General features: G+C 43.9%; 1 protein-coding gene across 1 annotated transcript in view; it reads left to right on the top strand.

The window, feature by feature from the left end:
* Positions 1-19,069, top strand: part of CASTOR2 (cytosolic arginine sensor for mTORC1 subunit 2) — a 122,069-nt gene that overhangs the window by 58,503 nt on the left and 44,497 nt on the right. The window contains exon 2 of the mRNA XM_075771207.1: positions 6,123-6,193. Within this exon, the coding sequence (XP_075627322.1) occupies positions 6,123-6,193 (71 nt within the window). The remainder of the gene's footprint in view (positions 1-6,122; positions 6,194-19,069) is intronic.

Genomic DNA, 19,069 nt, shown 5'->3' with positions numbered 1-19,069 from the left:
CACACCTAAAATAATTTGTTTGTGTATTGTTCTCATTGAGTTCATGAAAAAAAAAATCTTTATATTTAGCTCCTTCAATAGACAAATAACAGATGAGCACAATAACACTTGCACAGTCTTAAACTGCATTTGTACGTCCTGGAGTACATGTCTGCTAAGCAGCGCAGCCTCTTTGCGTGTTGGCAGTTGTGCTGGGATGGGAAACCAGCATCGTTCACATTCATCAGATGGAGCCGCTTAATGAGGGGGCTGCACTTGGGTGGACTCGGACCTTTTCATCTCTCTTACATAGTTTCCTTCAGTAAGCTGGGCTTTCCGCTCCATTCCAGCATGTAACATGCCTTAGTTTCTTCACATGGTGTATTTTCTTACTACTACTTCAGTGTAGTTTTTGCTTCTCTCTTCACATTTGGCAAGAATTTTTTTCTACACATAACTCGAGATAAAACAGATTTTCTTACAGAATCTTCCTAAATATGAGAGCAGAAGTCTGCTGAAGGGGGGAAAATAAACCAGCCAAGTTGCATGTTGCTTTGTAATTGTTTTTTTAGGAAGTATTAAAGAAAATGCTGTCATGACAAATGAAGGAAAGATATGTTTTAGCATCCCAAGTAACAGTTTTAGAAAGCAATACTGCAAACGCTGTGCTTTGACTAGTGAAAGCATCGTGACTCGGTCTTTGCTAGTCATACACAATAAACTCCAAGTGTGTGTTTGTAGAACAAAAAAAAATAATCTCCTGTGGTTGTGTTGCGGGATAACTCTTGAATATCGTAGCTTTGTTTATTCTGCAGCTTGGGAAGTCTGGACCAACTAAGCCTGACTCCAGAAAAATAGATATCGTATCAGAATTGCTAGTTGGTATTGTTTCAAGCTACTGCTAATATTTCATGTGCAGCAGTAACTTGATTTGCGTGCGCTCTTGTGGTCCAGACCACATGGAACTGTTCTGGTGAAGACTTGAACCACAGTTTGATACTGGTTTTAGAAGGCCAAAACGGGAGACACCCAGTTGACATTTTTTTTGAATAATCCTTGTTTATTTTTGCCATGTGTCCTGGCTTTATCAGTAAGCTGTACTTAAGATCAGTATCTTCTTCAGCACGTCCACATCTATTTGTTTGTTTATTTTATTGTCGGTATTGCAGGTCATTCTTTCTGTGTTTTGTCTTGATTTCTGTTCCTTCAGGGTGCTGATCATTTTTCTATTATTCTGCTCCCGGTTGTCTCAAAGTCTAAATAAAGGCTTAGATAACTTCCCTGGCTACACAAAAGTAGCAAGGAGAGGGGTTGACTGAAGGTCCCCCCTTTTAACTTTACACAATGTAATCTGTAGCTTAAACTGTCATTATTATTGTTATGGATTAGACAAGACCATCATGGTTATCATGTTGGAAGTTTTGGCATAGCACAGGCTGTAGGATTTCCCTGAATTTATGTCTCTTCACAAATACTTGCTTTCCTTGGCCACAAATCTGTTAGTTTTGTTCTGCGTTGGTTTTGAAAATGATTAACTTTCTGTAATGAACCAAACTCTGCTATCACAGTGACTCTTTAGGCGGTCCCTGATTGTATTTGCTAATGTCTCCGTCCCAGATCTGAGCACAACTAATGACTGGAACGAATGTTGCCACTGTCCTTTGACCGTTTCTAACAGTGCTGTGACATCTTTAGTGTTTCCCGTGGTAGGGACGGTAGTGCAGTTTGTTTAAACAGCCCATGCGAACAGTAATGTTCCTGTTAACAGGGTAGCAGCCTTCTAGTATCAGGCTGCAGAATTAAGTTACTGTAAGAAAGGTGAACCCACCACTTTCTGATCTGAGTGTTGAGTGGAAAGTCAACTGACACCTATTGCAAGGGGCTTTTTTTTGTCTTTGGAGTTCAGCTAAGCTGTGTTTTATCAGTCTCACCAAAAAGATGCCAAAGTGTTTTGGCTAACAAACAAATATGCTGTTTAGAAAACACCAACCATTTCACTGTTTGCAATTTTCAGTGCCATTTGACTGTATAGTCTTGTAATTAGATGGTGTAAAGTACTTAACATGTTACACAAATATGTCAAAACGCATTAACAGCACAAGTGTTCTTTACTGCTTTCCTAAATACATTTCACAATATGTCGTACTAGAATCCACCTCTTGTCATTATTTATAAAACTGCAAAGAAGTTAAGATCACCAAGAATTAGATGATTAGCATGAGACTGTCTTTCTGTACTAAGAATATATATTATCATGATAATGTACAGAGTGAAGCATACAAATCTCTTCTCATCTAAAATGAGAAGACAGCCTGGAATAAAACCCAACAAATTATGTTTTTCATATTCACTCAGATCAGCTTTCCACTGCTGCTTCTTAATTCACATTCAGTTCAACTGCTTCTTTGCAAACTTTGGGTTACCTCCAAACTTTGCATTTGAATGCCTTTTAGGCATTATGTTGCTTTCGAATGGCATTTGGCCATGGTTTCTGACACATGGGGAGGCCAGCCACCCACCTGCTTCTGGGAAGGATCTTTTCCATAGAACAAACAGCTTTGCAACATTTTACCCTGCCAAGGCAACAATTAACTAACCAGTTTCCTTATCAATGAGAAGATAGGACTTGGGGCTTCCTTAGAAGAGCATCGTCTGTGCCGAACTTTCAGATGACCCATAGCAGTATTCCCACAAACGTGTGCTTTGTGTGTGACCCAGAACCGATGGAAGTCGCGTACATTCTGGTATTATGGCCCCTGTGATCTAGGCAGTCCTGGGGACCAAATGTCTTGAGGAGACACTTGTGGTGCAGACCTGCGAGTGAGGCTAACCAGTACGCTGTCCTGCCTGCTTTCTTCTCCCGTGGAGACTTGAGTGCTGTTTGCAAACTGAAATGATGCTGTTGCTGCATCCTACACGTGCTTTCCTGCTCTGTGCAAGCTTGGGTATTACTTCCATACACAGTGTAAGCTTTGCAGTTTCAGAGATCTAATCTAATAATAGATTGGTCTACATTTGCTGTGTTGCCAGAAAAAGACATATGTTGTCAGGCAGTCGAAGTCAGCAACAGTGCTGAAGTGGAAATGTGCTGAAACACGAAGAAGGCAGAAATCCAGAAGAATCTGTCCGAGGTTTGGCTATTAGGAAACTAAAAATATTGTCTTTTATATATATGCTTTCCACACGTACTTAGAGAAATACTGTTTGCCTGATGTCTCAAAATGATTAAAGGGCAATTCTTTTCCTTTCTTGGCTTTGGTGTGATAACAGAAGATGCTGTTGGCATTCCGCTTATCGAGAACTGGTGTAAGAGCAAAGAGAAATGATTGGGATAACGTGAATGGAAGAGGCACGTGTAGTATAGTGCAGGAGAGAAATATGACATTGAGTTTCTTTTGTCACTGATGATTCAAGACACAATTTTTGAGTTGCACTCGCAGTGGAAGTAGATTTTTACAAATCTATGCTGAGGCACAGCTTTGAGGGCGAGGACTTGAGTTTTAACAGCATGTGATGGTAAGAAAATTTTCTGTGCCATATTTTATCACACAATGTTTGCAATTCCAATTTTTCATTTTTAGCTTTTCCCTGGGAAAAAGAGTGCATCATTGACTTGAACAAAGAGAATGTATACTACAAGAACCACGGGTCTTCTCTGCACTGGTGAAAAGACTTTGCTTTTAAATTCAGATGGCTCTATGCTTCTGACCTTTTACAGAATTGCAGTGAGGTGGGGACTGGCCTTTGAGCTGGTGTATGAAGATGTGAAGCTTTGACATGTGTTCTGAGCCAGCAATTAGGGGATTTCATCTGTACACATCCCTTAAATATCATCACTTTTAGACGTGTGCTAAGAAAATGGCACCTGTCACAATCATGCTTTTTCTGCTGGGGTCAATGTGTGCACGCAGACGTGTATTACTGTTCTGAAACAGAATTTCTCCACAAATGCCATCACAGATCAGGAAAGATTTTTTTTTTTTTTAATATTAATGTTTCCTCCTTTAAGACCACTAGTTTTTCCATAGTCAGCATGTATGTGGCTCGGTGGGGCAGTAGTAGCAGAGAATTTTATTCCAGTGACTTCTCCAGGGAATTCATCTGCTAAATAATAAATACTTATACCTCCTGGGAGCCACCTGGAGCAGCATCCCAGAAGTCCTTTTTCCCCAGCTTGGATCACCCATCACAGACATCCTTGTGCAGTTAAGAAGTGAGTTAAAAAATTTGGGCTGCTACTGTTTCCTGGTTCTCTTGGCACTGTTCCTGGAGAGAGTTGAGTTAGTAAACGTGGCTGTCACAGTAGCTATTACCAATGACACAAAATAATTAAGTTGTGGTTTCTGTTGTGGTGGGGCCACTTCTGTATTTTAAAAGTGATATGTCTGTGCTAGGAGGGAGAGCGTCATGCTTGATTGTCGTGACGGACAGGCAGGTTGTCTGATACTTTCCATCCACACGAAGTCCTGTTGGTGCCATGGCACATCGCTACCAGAGCTGCATGTTGTTTCTTCCAGTTTTCCTGATGAGGTGAGGGGGAGGGTAGCAGTCATCTCATTTTTCTCCCTGTTGTTTTTGGAGGGGATAGCTGCAGTCTTTGTTCCTCTCAGCCAGTCAAAAGAACACTTCAGATAGTTTTTAGTCTGATTCTCTAATCAAGTGAATGCTTCCATTTTTTTGATGTCTTGAGCCACCAGTTGGGGGTTCCTGGCTTTCAGAAGTCCTGAAGACTTTGGGACACAGATGGTCAGCAGTGCTGAGGAGCCCTGGTAGTCCCTGATTACTGAGTCCTGCTGAACTGTGCTCCATGCAGCAACTATACTGTGAACACACCGTGAAATTTGGGGGCCTTAAGAACATTCATTCTTTTTCCAGTGTTTAAAGTATTTTCTGTGGGTTGCCTCAGATAAATCTCATAGTACTACAGTGTAACTGCGAAATCCTGCTTTTTGGTCCTTATAGACACAGAGTCTTCCTGTTGCACCCAATATAGGTTCCTAGAGGGAAAAATTTCTCCTGTATTTTGGGTGGCAAACACAGTCCACGTGCTGTGGCACGCTCCTGGAGGGGCAGGAGCACTGCATGGGTTGGGGGAGCCAGCCAGCACTGTGCTGATGCTCGGCAAGTGTGTGCTCTGCTGAAGGTGAACGCGAGCTTGCAAAACGTGCAAACCTTCCTGCCATTGCTGGGGACCAGTTGGATAGAAGCTGGAGAAAGCTTTGGGTTTTTTAAGTAGATGTTGCTGTGCATATGTTGGTGTGTCAGGGAAAAAACCTTTTCAGCTATATGTGGTGTTAAACCTTCAGGCTGAGGCTTTTTTTGTTTGTGTGTCTCCAGTGGAAGAATCCCATGTCACATTTATTTTGTATCTCGTGTTAGAGGTGACATTGTGCTCTGTGCTGAATGAGATGGAGAGGCTGTGCCGCACATGGCCTGCGGTGTCAAAAGATGAGCACAAAGCAGAACGGAGACAATGGGAGATTGGCGGGGGGGAAGCTCGACCTTGTGTTCATGTGCTCGATGGCCCCTACCACTTGTCTCTTCACCTGGAGCTCCCCAGGGAAGAGAGGCATCTACTGAGGGAAGGGGCAAGGACCAGCGAAGGAAATTGGGATGCTGTCTGCTGGTGGGGAAAAGCCTCTGAAGCAGTAAGAAGAGATACTGGGGCTCAGTTGAGAGATAAGATGTCAAACCTTGATACGGTGAGAAACTTCAGTGGGTAAATAGGGAAGACGGGTGCACGTGTGAACCATGGGAAGGCTTCTGGAGGGTGTTGGAGTGACCAGTGAGCAAAGCCTTTTGCTCTGTGTGAGTGCAATACAGCAGGTCCTGGGCTGTGACGGGAAGCCTTAAGGGATATGGTAATTAAGAAAAGTAACTAAGAACTAAGTCATAAAAATAATAAGTGTTTTACCAGCTCCGTGGTGCACAGGAAGGCAGCAGGGAATGTGGGTCACACAGTGTGAATGGCTAAGCCAGGAATAAAATCCAGGTCTGTTAATGCCTCAGGCCTCTCCATACACACCAGACCGTGACTCTTTCCTCCGGCACAGCTCGGGTGGGAAAGGACCTCTGGTTTTGGTGGAAGACCAGGCTCCACTCAGTCCTGCAGCTAATCATGTTCTTCTGTTTACCTTTGCCAGGTGCAAGTTCTTCAGCTTCACAGAAACCCCGGAGGACTACACCATCATTGTGGATGAAGAGGGCTTCCTAGGTAAGTGTCAGCGTGTGCCACTTCGCTATCCAACCTGGGAGTGGAGGAGGAAAACATGTCGTCTCTCGCTGAGATTATAAACCAAAGCGTTTGTAAAACAGGTCTGTTTGTCAGTGCTAGTAGTAGAGCTATGAAAGGTGCTTTGATCACTTAAGCATACTGTCTCTGCTGCTGTGCTGTACGAGGCATTTCACACGTGGAATATGAATATATTTTAATGCCGGGTGGAGAGCACGCACAAGTCTTAAAGAGCAGCTTAAGTATATTTGAAAAAGCAAAACCATCTGCATATCATTGTATTAAAATGAGCTGGCCTTTGTCCCTAAATCTCCACAAGCACACCACATCTTGCCTCTCCGGCTTGTTCATCCAACCTCTCTCTTTAAAAGGAGCACTTGAAGATGAGTAGTTCATATCATCCTCACAAACCATCGCAATGCTGTGGAGTTGTGAATCGGCTCCTTTGGCTCATTGCTGAAAGCTGTGGTTTATCCCCTTTTCTTACACCCGTCTCTCTCCATGCTAAATGTGCCATCTTTGCCCGCAGTGGCTGAAGGTCTCTCTGCCCGTGTCAAAGGTGGAGTCAGCTGTGTGTCAGAGAAGGTGGTTGGCATGTGCTTGGGAGCTGCCGACACTTGGCGAGTGCTGATGGAGAGAATGGTTTGGCTTTGTGGATGGAAATAGTTTGTAATAACATTTATCATGTGGGGAGGTTTTGTTTGTAGCACTGTTACTGAGGCGGTGGAATGAGGAAGTATTGTGCAGCTATTATTATTTTTGTTCAGTCGCTGCTTTCTGTGGTTAGAATTAAAAGTCTACACATTTTAACGGTTTGGAGAAAATTCATTAAAATATGAAAAAAAAAAAAGGATTTAATTCCTGAGTAGGAATTAACTGTTGAATAGCTACTTGTGGCACTGTAATATTCAATGGGTTTGTAATATCCAAATTCTAAGGAGAAAACTAGAAATTATACCATCTTTATTTAGTACAGGGTCAAAGTTTTATAATCAGTAGCATTGCTGAATTATTGTCCTTTCTGTTTCAGGAGTACTCATAAACATAGAATAAATTATTATGTTTTAGAACACTACAGTAGTGGCTAAACATTTTCATAAAATAACCACTAGGTTGAGAATAGGTGAATGGACCTTTACAGCTGTTGCTGTTTGTAATTTGGGAGTTGTGGGGTTTGATTGAAAGTATATGTCACGTGTTCTGCTTTTGCTCCCAGAAGAGGAGGTGACATATGATTCTGCTGCCAGAATGTCCCTTGTTGCATTTTTTCAGGGAGCATATGTGCAAAAATTTTATTACTACTATTGGTATTACCACCTTTTTTATTATTGGTGGTAGCTGGGGGAAATCGATTCAAATTTGGTTTCACCATAATAGTAGGGTGCAAAGCTGCCCTCTAAGAGCTTTGTTTTAAGAGAGAAGTCACCAAAGGAGGAGGAAAGTTCAGGGTTGTTTTTTTTTCCAAGGGCCACAGCACGTGGCAGAACAAGAAACCCGGAGATTCCCTTTCTCAAGAGGGAGTCTGTGTCACTGAACCATGCTGTCCCTGCAGATGTGCCATGCTAGGGGCATGCTCATCTCCAGCATCACATCTGTGTCTGTGATATCCATGGCACTCATTTCTCTGCCCAGTTGGCACAAGGCAGATTCTTCAATTCAATCACTGGTGTCAAGTTTGGATTGCAACCACCCCCATACAGCCTCTAGCAGCCACGCTGCTATTTATCTCTGAAAATTATTCCAGCTTGAAACAAAGGCAAGCTCAGGCAGTGGTTTTGCTCATCAGTAGTGGGGGATTGTGATGCACCGTGCACGCCCCTGGTTGTACTTGGAGCAAGGTCTAGCCAGATCAGTGTCCTCGAGGAGCTGCGTGTCCCACTGGTGCCCCAGGTTCTCTCTGTGAACCAGACAATGCTGCTGCACTTCAAAGCAGCAGTCCTCTCTACTTGGACCCTTCTGACTTTGTTACCTTGGCTCTCATAGGCATGTGAATTTACTGCTGATAGTTACAGTACTCACATTGCTTCCCTTGGCCTATGGTTTTGGCAGCATATAATGTCCCTTTTTTTTTTTTCCAAATACACCATATGTAGTTGGGGTGTTAAAGCAGGGCTTTGTAGGAGAAAACATCGCCTCCCAGGCAATGCAGGGGAAGGCAGGAGCATGCTAAGGCCATCCTTTACTATGGCATGGTGTGTAGGCCAGGTACAAAACCCAGCATGGGTAGTAGTGTCATGGAGCTGGCAGCTTCATCACCTTTTCTTTCCTCCTTGCTAGTTAGTGATAATCTGCTGGCAAGACTTATATGCTCTGCGTCCTGCTAACTCTCCTAGCACAACCCCCATGCCTTTTGGGTTTGTGTCCAGCCCATGCTCTTCTTTCTGAATTGTCACTACCACATCCAGAATTTCCTCTCAGGGTTAGCCCTGACCGCAGTCTCCACTGTTGCTCCATCCCTGTTCCTCATTTCCATATGCCATAAGTTTTTCACGATCTGGAGGAATTCAGGATTTCCCATCTAGGATGTCTTATAACAGTGACTCCTAGCATCATAGAATGGTTTGGGTTGGAAGGGACCTCAAAGCCCATCTAGTTCCACCCCCCTGCCATGGGCAGGGACACTCTCCACTAGCCCAGGTTGCCCAAAGCCCCATCCAGCCTGGCCTGGAACACTGCCAGGGAGCCAGGGGCAGCCACAGCTTCTCTGGGCAACCTGTGCCGGTGCCTCACCACCCTCACAGGGAAGAATTTCTTCCTCAGATCTCATCTGAATCTCCCCTCCTTCAGCTTCAGGCCATTCCCCTTGTCCTGTCACTCCCTGCCCTTGTCACCAGCCCCTCTCCAGCTTTCCTGTAGCCCCTTCAGGGACTGGAAGGGGCTCTAAGGTCTCCCCAGAGCCTTTTCTTCTCCAGGCTGAACAACCCCAACTCTCTCAGCCTGGTTCCATAGCAGAGGTGCTCCAGCTCTCAGATCATCTCCGTGGCCTCCTCTGGACTCGCTCCAACAGCCCCATGTCCTTCTTGTCCTGGAGACCCCATAGCTGGATGCAGTACTGCAGGGGGGTCTCACCAGAGTGGAGTAGAGGGGCAGAATCCCCTCCCTCGACCTGCTGGTCACGCTGCTGGGGATGCAGCCCAGGACACAGTTGGCTTTATGGGCTGCAAGTGCACATTGCTGGGTCACACTGAGCTTCTTGTCCACCCAAGTTCTTTCTCCTCAGGGCTGCTCTCAATCCATTCTCTGCCCAGCCTGTAGTTGCGCTTGGGATTGCCCCGATCCATGTGCAGGACCTTGCACTTGGCCTTGTTGAACTTCATGTGGTTCATGAGGTGACAGGGCTCTGCCTCACTCCCTGCTTTCCCTCAGTCTGGCTACACGTATCAGGAGGAGGAATCTCACTTCGCCTTTGTATAGCGTGTAATCAGCCCGTGGACCTGAACAGGATCAAAATCTCTAAGAATTGCAGCATCCCACCCTTGCAAAACAGCACCAATCATGTCCACCCCAAGTGCTCCTGACTAGCCAAGTGCCAGGTTCGGCTCAAGAATTTTTACCTTTGGTGAGCAGTTTAGGTAGCAAGTCCAGCAGCAAGAAGTGACTGTTTTTTCCTCTCCAGGTAACTTTTGTTCTTCCAGTGCTTGAGAAACTCGATGTAAGTTTCTGAAGAGCACGCTTTTCTGTGTGGAAAATTAGGACCTTTTTTCCTCAGGCACCTATATGAATTTTTGCTGCAGCAGCAATGAGAAGATTGTCCTGTTAGCTGGCATCTCTCGGGTTGGCCCCTTCTCCTGCATATCACAAACAGCACCGAAGGGAAAAGAATAGGCTGGAGAAATATTGGTACTTTCAGCAGTCCTTGAGGTTAACACTTCAAACATACTGACATGCAGTAATCATTCTTAACTGTTTTGTCAAAAAATAATCCTCAGGCTTGTTTCCCTGAGAGTAGCAAGTGAGTTGGGCTGGTAAAGAAGTCATTATTTCTTCTCCCCAGAAAACATCTGCAGTGCAAAGCCATAACCTGCTTAAGCATTCATCGTGCTGGAAGGGAATGGCTACAGTCTAATTCTTTGCTTTAATTCCCCGGCGGTGAGGTGGGGATTATATCTGCACAGAACCTTGTTTGTTCCAGTGACCGTTTCTTGGGCTTTGGGCTGTTAATGAGGAAGAATTTTATTCAGCAAATAACACAGGGGGACAGTGCTCAGAAAGCTCTTTTCCTGGCTGATATTGAGATGAATTAGCAGAAGGAGTTTGGCCACGGGCCCTCCTGCATTGAAGACAAGTGTCTCAGCTACTGGGGTACTTGGACAGCCATGTAAAATCCTTGCATTTATCACCCGCTGTGCAGCCAGCATGTGGCAGAAAAGTGGAGCGGCTGCTGCTCCCTGAAATACAGGAATATTTGTTTGAGTTTGGTTTGCTTTTTCCCCAAGGTTTGGCTGTAAGCAGGAGCTGCCTGTGCGTGGTGCCGATATACCACAGCTCCTATGCTCTCTGGGTAGTCTGTCCGTTTTTCAAAGGGCAGCAAAGACAGATTCCCTCCATCCCTGGGCAGCTTTTAGCCTGTGGTCTTGCTGGTCTCAGTAGTCTCTGTTCATCAAAGGTTTTAGCTTTCACACACTGAAAGGAAAGTGCATGCCAGCACATCTGGAGATGGCCATGCCCTCGGAAACCCTGTGTATGTGCACTGGGAAGCAGTTGCTGGCATTGCAATCCTGTCTTGGAGATGCCATCTGAATAAAACAGTGGACTTTGGGGGTAGCAACTTCCCTCCAGCAACTGTCACATCATAGCTTCTGTACCATATGTCCAGAGAGCCTTTTATTCGAGGTAAAGGGGAATTTTGGGTGTTTGGTTTGTTTTGATTGTCCATTTTCTGTTTCCGTTTTCTCCAGCTGGTCTGTCTGCAGTCCTATTCATCCTTTTTTCTCTTGGAAGACCACTACTAGGTTTAGCGATAGCTGTGCTTGGGTAGCTTTCAATGAAATGCCATCCATCTAGCCTCCTATTTTACAGCACTTCTCTAATTGCACAGCACAGCATGAAATGAAGAACTAAAATTCTCCCTCAACCACCTTTATTCTCTACCAGCCTAATGAAGGAAGAACCAATCCAGTGCCATCCATATAAGTTGGTCCGATTGCATGGAGGTGAGAAATGGCTACGGTTTACCCTCAGGCATTTCTTTGTTTCAGTATCTCTTGCATCCACTTGAAACAAAGCCCTGCTGTTTGATAAGGACCTTCCCAGAATCACCACGACTGGGACCTGGCTGTGTGTTAAGGGAAAAGGAGCTCCTCTGTACTACCAGTCCTATGGGAAGACAGTCTCTTTGCACCTAGAAGGCAGCAAGTTCTACTTCTAGAGTTTCTGCCCTATTTGTAATGGAAAGAGGAGTCTCACTGCTTGAGACCTCTTACAGGGCAGTGGATGGAGTTTGAAGGCTTCTTTCTCTGTTGAGAGGACAGCCCCTAGCCTGTTGCTACCCCATCTTAGCCTCTTCTGTGACCTTGGCGGCTCTATGAACATCTGCATAAATGGGGTCTGTGACAGTTTGTCACCCAGGTGAATCTGTCCTGAAGATGGAAGATTGTAAAGCAACACGTTGCTGCCATTTTCAAGGCGAGATCACCGCCTTCCCACCCCTGGCACTTGCTTGGTGTCCCTTGCATGCACTCTTTCTCTGTAGGCAGTGAACTTAAAAGGTATCAGAGAAGGGGAAAAGAAATCAAATGCTGGAGTCAAGAGAGGAGTGCATCCTTGTGATTTCCAAGCTGGTAAAAATGCTTATTCCAGTTGGAGGAAAATTGGGGATGAGGGAGGGGAACACATCACCAGTACTCTGGACTTCGGTCTCCTGGAACGGCTAGCCCATTTCACATAGGTCACTGCAGTCAGCAGACCTTAGGTTTGGAACCAGAGAGGAAGGGCAATTTGATTTCAGTACTGAAGCAGCAGTGGCAAGGTCCTCTGTGTGAACATAGAGCAAGCCTCTCTGTCTCCCCACACTGAGCTTTATCTGCAAGATGGAGGTGACAGTCCTTCCTTTAACCTTCTTGGCTGCCTCATATGGCTGGTAACTTCTCTAAGGCCAGAAATCCATGCATTTACGGAGCTTCCAGAATGAGGAGGCTCCTAATCTCAGTTCATACCTCACAATAAATTGCCCAGTACATTAAGAATAATGGAACTGTTTGAAAAATTCCAACTAGCTAGAGTGGCAGAGAGATTTTGTCAGAATTCATAAAACGTTGACCTCATTCTAATAAAAAGAAAGGATAAGAAGAAAATAAGCCCTCCTGCTGGCAGTGCTTTGTTTCGATAACCATCATCCTCAGACAACCTGTTCTCTATCTGACCTTGGATTCAGGACCATCATATGCTTTAGTACCACATTGAGTCCCTTTTTCAATAACATCAAAATGGTAAATTGCTTTTAGTGTCCTCTCTCTCATCCTGTATATAAAATGGGCAAGAAATCAGCTTATAAATAAGTTGAAGCACAGAACCCATCTAGCTGGGAGCAAGCTGTAACTTTATTTAAAGATACAGAGGGAAGCAAGCTAATAGATGCATCTGTTTTTTTGAATATTTCTTCTATAACTATTTCTCCTTTAATTTTTTATTGCCCAGTGACTGGGTCTTTGTATCTCAGGCACGGTGGCTTAATTTGCTTGCTGACATTTATAGCGCTGAATTCCTTCCCCTGGACCGTCAGGAGAGCCTGCTGGTTGCTAGGCAGAAGATGTTTTTCTCTATTAAACACGTGCACAATTGCTTTCTTTTGGATCTCGGTATTGGCCAGACTACACTGTGTCTGTGGTTTTCAGGTTTTTTTAAGTAATGTGGTATTAATGACTTAAATTCAAATTAAAAACATGGAGATTTGACTACTGGCTAATTAGAAGTTTGTGCTTGGTTGGGAAGGTCTTTCCTGCAATGTGTATGTGCTGATATAGATCAATAAGCATGATGGGGGCTGTAATTATATGGGATTTTTGCCCTCTCCCAAGAGGCGGGAGGGTTTGGTAGTTAAAGCTTTTGGGGGGAGGGAGGGAAGGACGAGAAACGTGTAATATTCCAAGATCTGGTTTGTGTCACTGGGGGAAGGGAGCACTTTAGCTTCTCCGTAGTGCTCATATGTGAGTGGGTTTGCAAATCTTGATAGCACATATTATTCCTTGTGGTTGTAACCTGCCACATAAAGTCTTTTGGGCCAGTTTCTCTGCTTGCTCCTATTTAAAGAAATACTGCATAATTAATACATATTTTTCAATGTTTCCTCCATCAGATGGGTGTGTATGGATATCTATTTTTGTTTCACAGCCCGTGGTGAGAAAGCCCAGACATCTCTTCCTGAACCACTTGACTGGCCATGATTTCCTCCTTTAAATTTATTACGTCTTGGCTGCTTCCTAGTACTTTCCAAAGTCTGAGATAGATGAGCAGATAGATACCATGGTTCACTCTTATCAACCCGCTCTCATAAATGCAGGACCTAAAAAAGTTTTTCTGGCTGAAATGGTGGAATGATTCACCGAAATTTTAGCTTGGTCTCTGAAAGCAAGATGCAGCTCAACAGAGAAGTAGCAGCCCTGCTTATTTGTTTCATTAGACAGAATTTGACCGTCTGCATGCTGTTCCACTGGTGGATTTCGATTTGTTTTGGGGTTTTTTTTAGGCAGGACTTAGAGGGATTTGGTGGCTTCCATTGTTTACCCATACCTGGAGCTATCCACAGTCTGCCAGGGTGGCAAACGGTGCGCCCCATGACGAGGAAGGGACAAGGCTGAATATACTCTGTAAGACACTCTGAAGCATTTGTATATTGTAAGTGCTGCTAGGAGCGTAATTTGTGATCTTACTCTGCTTTTTAAGTGAATTTTGTATGGAGCACCATGTGAGAGATGAGGAAGTGCTGTTACACTGGGGGGTCACAAGTCAAGAGCTGAGGGATCAGTAATAGAGCAGAGAAACGAACCCCTTTTCCCAAGGCTGAAAGCATTCAGCTCTCAGTTCCCAAACATTGCTAGTGCACCTACTTCAAGTTTCATGCCATACTTTTCTCAAGTTTGTGACCTAACAAGGAAGTGGATTTTCTCCACCTTGGCATCTCATAATTGCTGTGACCTTAGTCTAGATGTGGTGAGGCTACAGTAACCCTCCAAAAAACCAATCTGTCATCACCTGTAAACAGAGAAAACATTTCTTTCGTGGTAATCCTTTGCAAAATGCCAGCACACAGCAGTCCCCAGGGTTGGTCTCTGAGCAGATTTGCCCAATGTTCTCTTTGGTGCAGGAGATGGAGGTGCCCATGCCTCAGGTTTCCCAAGGATCAGCAGTCATTTGTTGAAATGAGAAAATGTCTGTCCCTAGCAAGCTTGGAGAATCTTCCTGGTCAAGTGACCTGGGAGGGAAAGCCAAACAAACTTCCATCTTGTCGGTACCTGCACAGTGGCTCTTGGGCAGAGGTGGCAAGTTTTTGTGCCCTAAAACTTCACCAACTTTATAGTTTTCTCCTGGTGCAGTGATCAGTCTTTTCCAGCTTTCTGCCAGCCTCGGTACAGTCTCCAGAGCTACTGATGGATCCAGGGTAACTCTCATAATCGTGGTGCAATGCATCTAGTTGTTTGGGTTTTACTAGTCAGTTGAACTCCTTGTGTCTAACTCTGGAAATGCAGTGATACATGTGCTTAACTCCAAACTAACAATTCTCTTTTGAGGTGAATGAGAGGAGGCTTGGTGTTTTGAGCCAATTCTTGTGCAACTAAAACAAAGAGGGGATATTCTTTCCTTCTCGCTCATGGCGACACACTGGCCAACCATCATCTTCAGGCTTTTGGCCTGATGGTCACAGAAAGTCTCTTTTGGGTTTGTAGAAGGGCTGCCTGTTGGGCAAATGAGCCCTTCTTGAGCGAGCAGGTTTGCTGCTGCAATCGCAAGGTGAAGGGACAGGGCGTAGGAGCAGCGTGATGAAGTTCCCAGGTTTGCTGCAGGCTTTTCTGTTTGACCTTGGACAAGTCTCTCATGGTGTCTTAGTTTCCTCATCTGAAAAATAGGGATAATCCTATTAAATCACCTCGTAACAGGCCTTATAAAGATTAATTAGTAAACATGTGGAAATGCTTTGATAATATAATGGGTAATGGGCATGATTAATAATAATTGAGGTAGCTTCTGTCCCACAGGATTCACTTACAATGGGTATGCTTGCAGACCTACTGAATAAACCATCTCTACAGCGGAACAGATTGGAGATTATGGTGGAAAAAAATACCCTTTTATGAAAAAAGTTGCATAATCTTTTTAAAATCTCACATCTTAGTATTTAATCTTGCACAGGATTAAGTCTCACAACCTCAAGGTTACAGTCATATAACAGTTGGGAATTTAGTGGCTCCGTATTCAAGTCTTGTTTGAAATCTAATTATTTGCTCTGCTCTGTCAGTCCAGTGAAATATTGTCTGAAATGTGATTTTCGAAATAAGAAGTGGTAAAAAAAGGATTCCTTGCGCTATTTTGTTTCAAAATGTAGAAAGAATTGGAAATGTGAGTCCAACTGCATCAATTTCTTTTCGTGATCTTCTTTTATTTCTGTGTTTCTCGTTTTTCAGTGAAACACATTGTGTCCCCTTGCTGACAGTAACCTGAGCCATCACGGTTGCCTTCAACTGCTCAGCTGGGCTAGGTCCTCCCCACCCTCCGGCTTGCAGATTCTGTGAGCAAAGTCTTTGCCAAGAGTTTTTGAAACACAGGGAAAGTTTTGTCACAAATGGGAAATCTGCTGATTTGTGCAGTTCCTGTTCCCTGATTACCAGAGACAAAATCGTCAATTCTTTCAGACTGTGGAGCCCATTTCCTCGTGAAGCAGCGAGTGGGTGAGGAGAGGCTGGCCGTCAGCGATGCTCTCCTGGCTGGGAGCAAAGAGCCATGGTCAGCAGGACCATGGAAGGAGCCAGGTCTTGATCACAGCACAGGGAGGGCATCAAAGTCAGCGCACTCAGGAGGCAACCCATATTCGTGCTCTGAACACATCTCGAGTCAAACGTTTAATCTTCCTTTGCTTATCACTAAAGAAAAAAGCCAATTTCTGAAGCAAACACTAGCTTGTGGAGCCTGGATCTGGGTTTGATTTTCCAGGTTTGCTCATTATTAGTAGTGCGTTATCCTGTGAAGAGGAAGGAAGAGAGCAGCCTGATTTCCTGAGAGCAGACTGGAGCCTAACCTGGATTTGTCTTCCTAACCCGGCTCTCCAGTGAGAGTGGACATAATGATTATTTTTGGAATCTACCTTACCATGTTCCACATTTTTAGCCAAACATAATAATGATGCTTTGTTTGTGGACTGTATTCATACTTCCTGTCTTACGATACCCCTGTGAGGTAAGAATTAATTTTTTTTTTCTCCCACGTATGAGGAAACTGATAAAAAGGAGATTGAGCGACTTATTTCAAGTCACACACACTTTGTGTGGGATGGATCAGATCAGTTTTTGCCTTAACTAGAAGCCCAAATTGCCATCTGCTTGTCTGCCCTTCAAAATCAGACTTTGTTTACCTCCGTATTCCAAAGACTTGAGTATCTATTCTAAGACCCTACTGTAAAACCACAGTTTTCTAGTGATCCTCCCAGTAATCTGTAGTGAGTCACTTATCCCTCTGAGCTCCCAGCCAGGTGGGAAGTGTGCGATCACATTATAACAACGTCTACATTACAACTTGACTTTCTTGTGCAATGCCATTTATTGCTAAATCGGTGCCTGGCTTGTCAAGAACTCGCCTCCTGCTCTTAGGCTATTGCAGTGAGTCTGAGTTTTTTGTTTCTCACAGCAGAAATCACAAGTAGGAAGCTAAGAAAGGAGACCACCAGAAACATTTTCTAAACGGACATTTTTGTGCATTTCACATGACTGCGCCAATCTCGTTGGAAATGCACTGCTCCTTTTTGTTTAATTTTTAAAAAGTCACTGTAAAAGTATAACCAGCTTAGTTTTTAGATTGCTGTCAGAGTTTAAAGTTACAAGGATTGCAAGAGGAGAAGTAATTCATTGAGAATGAGACACAAGCAGGGGGTTTGTATAAGCATTTTCTTTTACTAGTCCTTGATTTTTCTCTTAGTGGACACTCATACTGGAGGTGCTGATTATTTAAGTGGAGAGAAGGCAGTACCTGTGCATATGTATGCATTTGCACGTTGCCAGTCTCTGAAGAACTACCGCGTCAGCCACTCGAGAAGGACCAGTATCGTGTTATCCTATGGCTCGATAGAAAAGGATAGTTGTGTGCCTAGTTAGATGTTTAGTCCCTTGGAAAGCAGAGGAGCTACTTGTCAGAGTCAGGATTTCAGAGCTGGGCTATGTGTTTGTACAGCTTCATTTAATTCCAAGATACCCTTGGGTTATTTAATTTCCTGACAGCTGCAAAAACAGTGTTCTCAGATAACAATGGCCTCTAATTAGGCAATGTGCCTAAAATGGTAGAATGTTTTATTTGACTATGGCACTAGTATTTTGTATGCAGCTTACACATGAGAAAGTCGAGCGAGTTGCATTTCCAGCTTCCCTTGGCAGAGATGTGTCTATCTTGTGATACTCAGTGCATAATGCTAAAGGCATGCCCGCTCTTCTGCCCCTGTGGTTAAAACGCTTCTCGTCTTTTTGGACTGTGTCATCAGTAAATCTGTCTTTCAGCTGTAACCACCTTCCAGAAATATGTTTTATCAGCACAGCAAGACCAACAGGACTTGCACAGCTGAGGCTGCAGAGCATTTGAGACACGCAGGCAACAAGAAAACATGAGAGATGTACCTGTAGTTGAGGGTTGTAGCTTCTTGGGGGTTTTATTACACTGTGGAGTAGCCCATATGTTGCTTTTATAGCTCATGCGCTTAGTACATAATCAGGCAGCGACAGAAATAAACATACAAGTCAACTGTTCTTCCAAATCATTTATTCAATTTGGAAAGGGTGTTAGCATCAGGTTATATTAATTAGATCCTGACTCATGATTTGCGCTTATGGAAGCTTTATGCATTGGGCTGTACAAATTGATGATTTCTGAATTTCCTCCTGTGACAGCAGGAAGCGGTTGTTCAGGAGTCCTTCCCCTCCTTTAATTCTTAGATTTCCCTTGAAGTCTTGAATCTAAAAGAAAATAGGTTATTTTTTTCTTTTTCACTGTTTTACTCCCTGATTTCTTTCCAGATCTCACAATTCTGACAGTTCCCATACCAAGTCCTCATCATTGCAGAGCTTAAGCTCTTTCTTTAAGGTCCTGTTTATATAACCATGATGCAGAATTGCAGTTATGATACATCGGATACCAACTCAAAAGTCTTGCAACATCAATTAGGTGTTTGCTAATCTGCAGTCAGAGTTTACAACTGCCTTCTAATGGAGCGGTCTTTACAGTACCACTGACCAGAGGGCTCTTTTGAAGGTTTCTGATATGGATTCTGTACATCCATATCCTTTTAGGTGACTGATATCCTGATGATGAAAGAGATGACTGCATCAATTGCAATGCCCATGGGTTGTCCTCTGTGTAAGATCTGCAAGGATAGAAGATGAGCAGGAAAGTGTGTATTCTTCCTTCTGCACTACTGTTCCCCACCAGTCGATAACGGAGGGCTTCCTAAATTACAAGTGGGATCCACATTACCATATTTAATAGCTATCAGTATACCAATCCACTGCAAAGTTGCCTGAACCCCTTTTGAAACCTCTTCATTCTTTCAGTCTCCGTGCCATCCTCTGTCAGCACATGCAGCAGCGTGTGCTCTGTACAAATTTGTACTGCAGATCCTCTAAACCTGCTCTCAGATAATTTCATTGGGGTTCAGGTGTTGTTTGTTTG

The sequence above is a fragment of the Balearica regulorum genome, chromosome 19, assembly GCF_011004875.1.
Source record: "Balearica regulorum gibbericeps isolate bBalReg1 chromosome 19, bBalReg1.pri, whole genome shotgun sequence".
Lineage (NCBI taxonomy): Eukaryota > Metazoa > Chordata > Aves > Gruiformes > Gruidae > Balearica > Balearica regulorum.
The sequence above is the reverse complement of the archived record's forward strand: the minus strand, read 5'-3'. Positions and strand labels throughout refer to the sequence as shown.